The 10,425-nt window shown below is 39.1% G+C and overlaps 1 protein-coding gene across 1 annotated transcript; it reads left to right on the top strand.

The window, feature by feature from the left end:
• Positions 1-3,986: 3,986 nt before the first annotated feature.
• On the top strand, positions 3,987-8,624 carry LOC115956616. The gene is made up of 3 exons (XM_031074938.1): positions 3,987-6,071; positions 6,138-7,637; positions 7,830-8,624. Exons 1-3 carry the CDS (start codon positions 3,987-3,989, stop codon positions 8,622-8,624), a joined length of 4,380 nt encoding a protein of 1,459 aa, XP_030930798.1.
• Positions 8,625-10,425: the final 1,801 nt, after the last annotated feature.

The raw sequence follows: 10,425 nt of genomic DNA, 5'->3' as shown, positions 1-10,425 counted from the left end.
GTTTGGTTTGTAAGGGGGACACGTGGAGTGATCAGGAGCCATTGTTGGGAAAGTTTGATGAGCTTGGGGGTCGAAATCATGAAGTCAATATACTTGCCAACTCAACCTTAATTTGTAACACATGGATGAAGGTGTTGCAATTATATGCAATAGTGTGGGATAATGTTGCATAGAAGTGTGTTAAATGATGTGGGAGGGTCATTCATTTCCAGTCAAACTTAAACCCCACATTGTAGAAATGGGCCACAATGTCCATGTGATCTGATTCAAACAGTTCCAACATGGCCACATATCTAACTTTTTTGAACCACGGAGATATTAGTTAATACTTATTTAGGGTGTATATAATGTAGGATAGAATCTATATAATAAATCACTAATCATCTTATTTTGTGGTGTGGCACTGTCGCCCCCAGTCTAATGGGTTGTTTAATAAGGGAATTCAATTGGTGGAAAACAAAGAGGTGTAATTAAGCATGTATAGTTGAATTTTCTTTCTCCTAACATTAACTGTACTTGTTTGTTTATATCCTATTCAAAAAGAATTCCCCTTTCATCTTTGTCCACTTGCTTTTGTTTTATTGAAAGGGCACAGACTCCAAAAAATGCTCATCCACATAAAAGCAAAGAAGAGCTTTTTAAAGGAGTGAGAGAGGGAGTTGGGTTTAGGGACTGTTGGGCCATACAAACTCAAGTGATAGCACATTAAGTCGTTCGGCTTTCACAAAATCAAGCAATGATGGGATCAGCATAGATTTCTTTGTGTCATTGGAAGCAAGGGCTCCTCACTAGGAATTTGGTCAAAGACTTTTTTTGGCTACTGCAAATTAGGAGACAAAGCAGCTCTTAGAAAATTCTTTGGTCTCCCATTTGGGTTTTTGTGGAGGAGCTACGGGCCCATTTTAACTCATGATGCCTCTGGGACCACTGGTCAGCCAGATTTAGTGTTTTCTTCCTCTCCATCAGCTGATTCATTTGCTATTCTTCCTTAGGTAACACCCTAATTTGCAACCTAGTAGGTCCATAATAATAATTAATTACCGACTTATCGAAATTCTATGTTTTTTTAATATTTGATAACGAATCCCCATCTTATAAATATTCACAAATATTGTTTTAAAACTGATAGTGCTTAAATCACACGAAACCAAAGATAGAGCTTAAATTACACGAAACCAAAGTCAAGATTACTTGGGTGCAACTTGGTTCAGGTTGCGCTAAACGAACTAGAATTATATTATGAAATTTGTTTGATTTATGGTTAAAATATGAGATTGGATTCACCCCATCCTATTATCTAATAGACATTTTAGGCAAATAATAATTTATCATAATATTAAAAAATGTGGTTTTTGAGTTTTTACTTGTGGGGTTGGGGGGGACTTACTAATATAAAGAATATTCTCAACAATTATTGATAGCATGCAAGGAACTTACTTTATAAGGCAAGTCTCTTTATAATGGCTAGATACAATTTTGTATCTTCGTAAAGATTGTTTTAACGTACATGAAAAAAAAAAAAAAAAAAAAAAAAAAACTATGAGCTCGCACCCTCTGTGTTCTTGTGCTGTCATAAACTTCACAGAGACATAAATCCTACCATTTCTTCTCCTATGAGAATCAGTTATCTAACATGCATCCTTTGTGAAAAGTTTCAAATTTGTGACAAATAGTTATATGGAAGTAAATTATTCAAAGGCATGAGAGGATCCCTAGTTTTTCCAAGTCCATTTAACCTATGCCTTATTATTAAAGATGATCAATAACCCCGAGTCAATTCACTAAGTAGAGTGAATCACATTTTTTATTTATTTATTAATTAGTAATTTTTGGCAGACATTTCAATTTATACTTAATTGGTAATTCGAATACACGTTTCCTATAATAATGTTGCAATTGCCTCCTGAAGCCCCTTTTTGGGGCCATTTTGGAGAGTAAACTCACAAAATCTAAGTCCAACCATCTCTCTATTAAAAAACATTTTTTTAAAGAGTTACAGTGACAATTTCAGTATTCACACATGAAAAGCCATTGTAGCTCTGTAAATGAATTTCTAATACTAAAATATTCAGATTCTCTCTCTATCTGGAATTTGAGTGGGTGGAGACCAATTTGAGGAGAAAAAGTTTGGGGAGAAAAAGATTGTGCAAAAAAATTGAAAGATTTGACGGAGAAAAATGAAATAAAAAAGGATAGAAAATTATTTTATTGAAGCAAATAATTAAAAAAAGAAAAGAAAATTATTTTAATGAAATAAAGAAGATGTTGGAGATTTTAATGGGAAAGTGTATTTTAAAAAAAGTAAATAGATAAAATAAAAATGTGTTTTTTTTTTTTTTCCACAATTTTGATTTAAAAAATGAAGAAATTGTTAGACATACTCTAATTACCCTCGAAGGAAATGGAGAGAGAAAGACTGAAGCGCTCGGAAGAAGAAGAAGATGCCTTAGCTCGCAGCACAAAAAAGTTCAAGGAAAGCCATAGCTTTCAAGAGACGAATGAGAAAGGAAAGGGGATTAAAATAGGGAGTTACAAGGATAAGTTGTTGGGTGCAATGCCTGGAGCATTTGCACAAGTGTTTGGTCTTAAAAGCGCAATGCAAGAGGATTTGGAGTTTGACATTGAAGAGGAAAGTGACCAGGACGGTAGCCTTAGAATTGGATTTACCAGAGAAGAGAAGGTTCAAATGAGAGCACCTTGGCAAAAAGCTCTCATCATCAAAACCTTTGGGAGGAGAATGACGTTTTCATTCCTCGTTGAGAGAGTGAGAAAGATGTGGAATCCGTGTGGAGGTATGGACTGCATAGACTTGGGGTATGATTACTTCCTAGTGAAATTCGAGTTAGATGAAGATGTAGATACTATACTCATGGGGGGTCCTTGGTTCATTGGTCAGCAGTTTATTGCTATTAGACAATGAGAACCGGAGTTTAAGGCTTCCATAGCAACTCTTTCTTCAGTAGCAGTTTGGATTAGGCTACCAGAGTTGCCCATTGAATTTTATGAGCCTAATGCACTCCTTAAGATCGAGAAAGCTATTGGACCGGTCCTGAGGATTGACTCTCATACAGCTAATGGGGAAAGGGGTAGATTTGCTAGATTGTGTATCCAAGTTAACTTGGATAAACCGTTGGTTAGGAAACTTTATCTCGGCAAGCTTGAGCAGTGTGTGCTCTATGAAGGGATAAACACCCTCTGTTTCTCATGTGGAAGGATTGGCCACAAGGTTGAAACATGTCCGTACACCATAAGAGAGCAGCCCAAGGAGAAGAGTATGGGTAGAAGTGGTGAAGAAACAGGGGAGCAAAATGATGACCAAACCGGCATGCAAAGTGCTCAAGAAGCAGAAGGGTTGAAGAAAAAGGAAGATGTGCAGCAGGAATATGGTGAATGGATGGTTGTTAACAGAAGGAAAGGGAATAATAGAGCTAGATTAGTGCAACAGGTCCAGACGATGAGTCATACGGCGGATGTGCGGATGACGCAAACTTCCATAGCCACCACTGCCGAGCCTAGCGTAGCAAGTATGAGTAGAAGAGATGGGAAAAGGAAATCCTTGCACACGCAACCCGTCGTGTCACAGAGAGAGATGGCTACGTCCAATCATAGTCAGCTAAAAAGTGGCAAGGGAGCAAAAAATAAGGGAGTACGCTCCAGAACTAACCAGAAGGCAACGAAATCAGTTGGTTTACAACTAAAAGAAGTGGGCCAGAGTAGCAAGAGTGGGCTTTTTGTGTTTGGGTCTGATATAGAGCAAGGCCCGTTTTGTTTTTCTGGCTCTTTGAACCCAAAAGTGACCCATATAGAGAGTACCAGTCCAACGGGAAAGGAGAATACAACAACTGAACATTATAGCAACGGTGATGGAAGGCAAGGAGAAGTGGGGGATTCTCTACAAAGGAAAGATCATACCGGTGAGTGACTCAACCATTTGGTGGATAAGACAAGACCCAACAGAGGTGTGGGGCTGGTTCGAAACAAAGTTGATGGTGGCATGGAAGAACATTTTTCCTCTAACGGAGAGAAGCAAGCAGCTGGGTTACTTGCCTTTGAAAGACGAGGCGTGGATCACAACGTCGAACCCATGGTGGAGGTTTTTAACGGATCGGCCTCCAGTACCAAGCACTCCGATGACAAACTCAGGGCCATCAGCAACAAGATCCATAATGCAGAACTCGGAAAAATATCTATCGGAAGCAGAAGCGATGTTGACGGAGACAGTGATTTCAGAAATGAAGAAATTGATCAACTTCCCGGTGGAATGCTCGTTGATGGGCAGCCTTCACAAGGTGAAAATGATCCAGTTTGCCGAGCCCAGATTAAGTGAAACGATTGTAGCCAAGGCAACACAAGGGGACTTGGGAATAATCATGCACTCAGTGACTCTAATCAAGGGGATTTGGGAGTCAAGGAAAGAGATGTTGGAGGTATGGAGATTGAGAAACACTGATGTTTCTTCTTCTCTGGCTCACGAGGATGTTGTCTCTACTCATTATAAAATGATGAACATTCTGATTTGGAACTGTAGGGGTGCTATGAAACCTCAATTCAGGAAGACGGTCATGGATTTGGTGGAATGGCATGCACCAATCTTTAAGGTGATCACTGAAACCAGGATGAATGGTGCTAGAGTAGATGAGATCATTGAAACCCTTCCTTTTGATGGGCATGCAGTGGTTGACACCATTGGATTTGCTGGAGAAATATGGTTGCTGTGGCGTTCAGACTTGGTGAATGTGGATATCCTGGCAGCTACAAAGCAAGAGACTCATGCATTGATACGGGTAAGGTCTCAAACTCTATGCTGGTTAATTAGTGCAATTTATGCCAGTCCTCGTTTTGAAGAAAGATGCATTGTTTGGAATAATCTTAGGATGTTAGCTAACATGCATGATTTACCTTGGGCCCTTATGGGGGACTTTAATGAAGTTTTGTCTGAGGATGAGAAATATGGGGGGAATCCAATCTGCCAGAGAAGGGTTAGGGCCATTAAGGAATGTATGGATGATTGTAGGATGATGGACCTGGGGTTTTCAAGCCCAAAATATACTTGGACTAATAAGAGGGAATTGGGTAATTTGATACAGTGTAGACTTGATAGATGTTGGGTTAATCCGGGTTGGAAGGAATTATATCCGGAAGCTAACATCACCCACTTAGCCAGGATAAATTCAGATCACTGTCCTCTTCTGCTTAGTTTGAATCCTTTTTTGGGGTCCACTGCTGACAGGCCTTTTAGATTTCAGTCAATTTGGCTAAGCCACAGTGACTTCCCAACTGTTGTGAGGGATGCTTGGGCTGGTAGGGAAGAGAATTTAGCTGAGGCAATCTCTAGCTTCTCGACCAAAGCTCAAAGATGGAATAGAGAAGTGTTTGGGAATGTTTTTGTTAGAAAAAAGAAAATTTTGGCCAGGTTATTAGGTACCCAAAAAGCCTTAGCTACCTGTCCAAATGGTTTTTTGATTAATTTACAAGATCGTTTGACTGAAGAATATAACTCTATCAGCCAGCTAGAAGAGGAGCTGTGGGCTTTGAAATCTAGAACTAATTGGATTATTTTGGAGGAGAGGAATACTTCGTACTTTCACATTTCCACGCTCCGCAGAAGAAGCAAGAATAAAATTACTAGTATACAAAATAATGAGGGTGAATGGTGTCACAATATTGAGGAAGTGAAGGAAATTTTTAGTACAAGTTTTAAGAAGCTGTATAAATCCGAACAAGTGTTTTGTCCTATTGCCCCCCAATGGAGATCGGATTGGTGTGCCAAGCTCAGCCATGAAGATGCTGTTAGTATGGATAATATTCCCTCGGATGGGGAAATTTGGAATGCTCTCAAAACAATGAAGCCCTACAAAGCTCCTGGTGTTGACGGGCTTCATGCAGGTTTTTTCCAAAGGTTCTGGTTAGTGGTGGGGGAATCGGTTAAAAAGGAAATTAAAGAAGTGTTTAGGAAGCAAAAAGTTCCAGAGTATCTTAACCAGAACTTAATTGTTTTGATTCCTAAACAATCTGGTTCAGAAACTGTTAATCAATATAGGCCCATAAGCCTTTGCAACACGATATATAAGGTTATTGCAAAAATTATTGTTTTAAGGATTCGTCACTTGCTACCATCCTTGATTTCTCCAATGTAGACAGCTTTTATTGAAGGCAGAAGGGGTTCAGATAACGTCATAATTGCCCAAGAATTAATTTACTCTCTTAGGAAGAGGAAGGGGAGGACAGGGTTCATGGTTGTGAAGATAGATCTTGAAAAGGCCTATGACCGCCTAGAGTGGTCGTTCATTAAAATGGTGCTTGAACATTTTGGTTTTCCAGAGAATATGATAAGGTTGATATTGAGTTGTGTCTCCTCCACTACCACAGTGCTATTGTTCAATGGTAGCAAACTTGAGTCTTTCCAACCTTCAAGAGGAATAAGACAGGGAGATCCCATCTCTCCCTATCTTTTTCTGTTGTGTATGGAGTTTCTTGGAGCCCAAATCACTGGTATGTGTGAGGATAGAAGGTGGGATAAAGTAAGGGCTTCTAGAAGTGGTCCGAGCTTTTCTCACGTATTTTTTGCTGATGACTTGATGCTGTTTGCCAAAGCAGACTACAAAAACTGCGAAGCTATCATTGAAGTTCTTGACAATTTCTGCAACCTGGCTGGGCAGAAAGTTAACTATACCAAATCTAAGGTTCTTTTTTCTCCTAATGTGACTAGAGGAAGGGCGAGAGGCATTTGTAGGAGATTGGGTATTGCCGCAACCAACAACCTAGGTAAATACCTTGGTTTTCCCATTATTAACCAAGGAAGAGTGGGGAATGCCTTTAATTTTGTGGTTAACAAGATCCAAAGTAAGCTGGATGGTTGGAGATCTAAACTGTTATCAAGGGCTGGTAAGCTAGTTCTTGTTAAATCCTCCGCGGCTCCTGTGGCAGAATATTATATGCAATGCCATTTGTTGCCTGTTAAAGTTTGCAACCAAATTGATAAGCTTCAAAGAGACTTTCTTTGGGGTTCAACTGAGGAAAAAAGGAGGCTGCATCTGGTTAGGTGGGAGACTGTGACACTTCCCAAAGAACTTGGAGGGCTGGGGCTGCATAATATGAGGGATAGGAACTGTGCTTTGTTAGCAAAGCTTTGCTGGAGATTAGCTTGTGAGCAGGAAGCACCTTGGGCGAAGATGCTGGTGACTAAATACCTCTCGCCCAGTAGATTAAGTGATGAAGGTAATAAGCTTCCTTGCTCCTCTATTTGGGCAGCTTGCAAGAAAGGTGGACCAGTCTATGTCAAGGGGCTAAAATGGTCAGTGAGGAATGGGGAGAAAGTAAAGGTGTGGGATGATTTTTGGCTTCCTATTGGTCCTTTGAAAAACATAATTGAAGGGCCTTTAAACCGGCATGATAATCTCATTACGGTGAAGCAATGTTTTAATCAAAACCATGAATGGCAAGCTCAATGTCTTTCTTTTGATCTGCCGGAACACATTCTCAGTGTCATCAAAGCTACTCCGCTGTCTTGCAGCCCGGAAGTTGAGGATTCACTTCATTGGGCCTTTTCCAAAAATGGTTTTTCCTCTTTGAAATCTGCATACTTGTTGGCAAGAGATTTAAACCCTTTGAACCTTGATACTATTATAGTGGATTGGGTATGGAAAGCTGAAACTTATCCTAAGGTTCAATTTTTTCTATGGCTGTGTCTTCAAAATAGCGTGCCCACCGGGGAAGTTTTGGGTTCAAGGGGTTTAAGTCTTGACCCCATCTGCAAAATCTGTCTTCAAAGCATGGAAACTATGGATCATCTCTTGAGGGGCTGTTGGTTTGCCTGTGACTTTTGGTAGCAAATTCAATTCCCGGTTTGTCTAAGGGATACTTTTAGTTTACCGGTTAGTAGATGGCTTGAAGTCAACTGTAAGGCAGAAATCAATCACAGTAGAATGGGCATTCCTTGGAAGATTGTGTTTCCCATGGGAGTGTGGCAGCTATGTTTGCATAGAAACACTTTTCTTTTCAAATCCGGCAAGGTGAACCGGTCTTGTTTCAGTAAGAGTGTTAAGGATAGTGTAGAGTTCTTCTTTATAGGGCTGAATGCTAAATTGCCTAAAGTCAAATCTGTTGTGGCCGTGGGATGGAAGAAACCTCTAGCGGGTTGGGTGAAGCTAAATTCAGATGGTTCAGCTCTTAGCAGCCTAGGACGTGCTGGTGGGGGCGGAGTGATTAGAGACCATGAGGGGAAATGGTTGAAAGGTTATGCTAGGTCTCTTGGTAGCACCAACAGCTATGTGGCTGAACTATGGGCTGTGAGGGATGGTCTTTTACTTGCTAAGGAAATGGGGTTGCACAACATCATTGTAGAGCTGGATGCATTAAGTGTTGTATTACTCTTAAACAATAATACCACCAACTTGACTTTGGAACCTTTGCTTAATGATTGTAGGAACCTAGTGAAGGAGTTCCCCAACATGCAGATAAAGCACATATATAGGGAGGCCAACCAATGTGCGGATGCAATGGCCAAAATGGGCGCAAACAATGTAAACTCTTTTGTTGTTTTTTTGAATACACCGTCTGTGGTGGAAAGAATCCTAGCTAATGATGAAGCTAGCTTGTGTTGTAACAGACTTGTTTGTTCCTAGTTTTTATGATATTTCCTTATTGACCAAAAAAAAAAATTACCCTCGAAGAATGGGCTTTCTAACCCAGTTTTCAAAAAACAAGGCACACACATACCCAAGAAGGTACACATAGGTTTACATGAAATTTTTCCTACCTAGGATTGAGTATCACAAGTTACAAGTTTTGCACGCACAGTAAATTCATATGTCTACTAGGTATTGATGAGGAAGCAAATAAAAACCCTAATCCATCTATTTCTAGGGTAGAAAACTAAGTCAGTGGGGACTGCCACTAGCATAACAAGCGAGCTTTGGAGTCATAGAGATGGGTTTCTCCTCTGCTTCCAACTTATTTGAATCCATTGGTGAATTTGTTGTACTTGTTGATGACTGAAAATCTCCTCCAAGGCCTCCTAGAAGAAACATTGCTGTAGAGAAGGAAACAAGTGTATGCACTTGCAAAAAGAGGTGTAAGAGAAGAACAAGATTTTGTAGTTCTTGATAACTCACCTTCTAATGTATTATTTTTGTTATATTTTAATAATTTGGGTATGACTATCGGACCGTGAGCTACGCCATTCCACCTCAAAACCAATTGGTAATGAGGAAGACACAGTCAAATCTTTTATGATATTCAACATCACACCACGCGATCCTGTTTTTAGAGTGGTTGTAGGGAGTCAAATTGTGGTCTCCCCAACAATCCCTCCCTTACAATGATACTCCCGTGACTCGAACCCATAACCTTGGCTCTGATACCATATGCCAAATCGTGAGCTGTGTCATTCCACTTCAAAACTAATTGGTGATGAGGAAGACACACTCAAATCTTTCATGAAATTCAATGTCACACCATACGAGCCTGTTTTTAGAGTGGTTGTAGGGAGTCAAATTGTGGTCCCCCCAATAATGACATATACCGTGTGTCCTAAAACCAATCTCTTTAGTTCTCTAGAAGTTTTCGTTATCATAAAATATAAAAATAAAAAAATAAAATCTAAGTCTTTTCAATTTAACATCAACATAAATTACAAAAAATGGAATAGTAAGCAATCACACATAAAAGACAATCTATTTCTAACATGGAAAACTCAAATTAAGAAAAATCATGAAACCTTGCTTGTCTAGCCAAATATATTACACTTGGTATAACTTTAAGTAATATTACAAACTTAATATATTTTTTTATTGAATGTGAATTTTGACAAATCCACCTTTGGATTACATTTTCTTCATATATTCTAAGTGCTTGCGAAATTTCAAGATAATCAAATATCAACAACTATATCATTAATCAAATGTTTAAATTTTAAGTTTTCTATTTTAAAATTATGCACCAAAGATTGGTTTATGAATTAAATAGTGAATAAATTTCGATTGACACAAAATTTGACATGCATGTTAAGAACATAGAGAAGAGGTAATCGTTTGAATTTTCAAAATCTAATCTAGTAAAAAACTATTAAGTGGTATTACATTGCTTAAAGTTATTGAGTTACCAAACCCAAGTCCAATGGATTAGGATCCTCTCCATTTCACTTGAAAAGGAGAGAGTCCATTTCATGGCTAAGAGAAATCTATGGTTAGGATGTGCCACCTCATTTAAAATTGGCAATTAATGTTGGAGAGAGACTTAACAGGGAATTCTATCTAAAAAACCATTAGGTTTAGACATATCTGATAGGAAGAGAGAGAGAGAGAGAGAGAGAGAGAGAGATGGATGCAGTAAGCAATTGGTTTATTCTTCAATATCTAATGTTGAATTACAATTATGTATTTATAAGAGACCACCTCTAATGTTATTGGCCCACGTGACCTAAGA

This window comes from Quercus lobata, chromosome 8 (genome assembly GCF_001633185.2).
Source record: "Quercus lobata isolate SW786 chromosome 8, ValleyOak3.0 Primary Assembly, whole genome shotgun sequence".
Classification (NCBI taxonomy): domain Eukaryota; kingdom Viridiplantae; phylum Streptophyta; class Magnoliopsida; order Fagales; family Fagaceae; genus Quercus; species Quercus lobata.
This window is presented reverse-complemented; position numbering and strand designations above follow the sequence as displayed.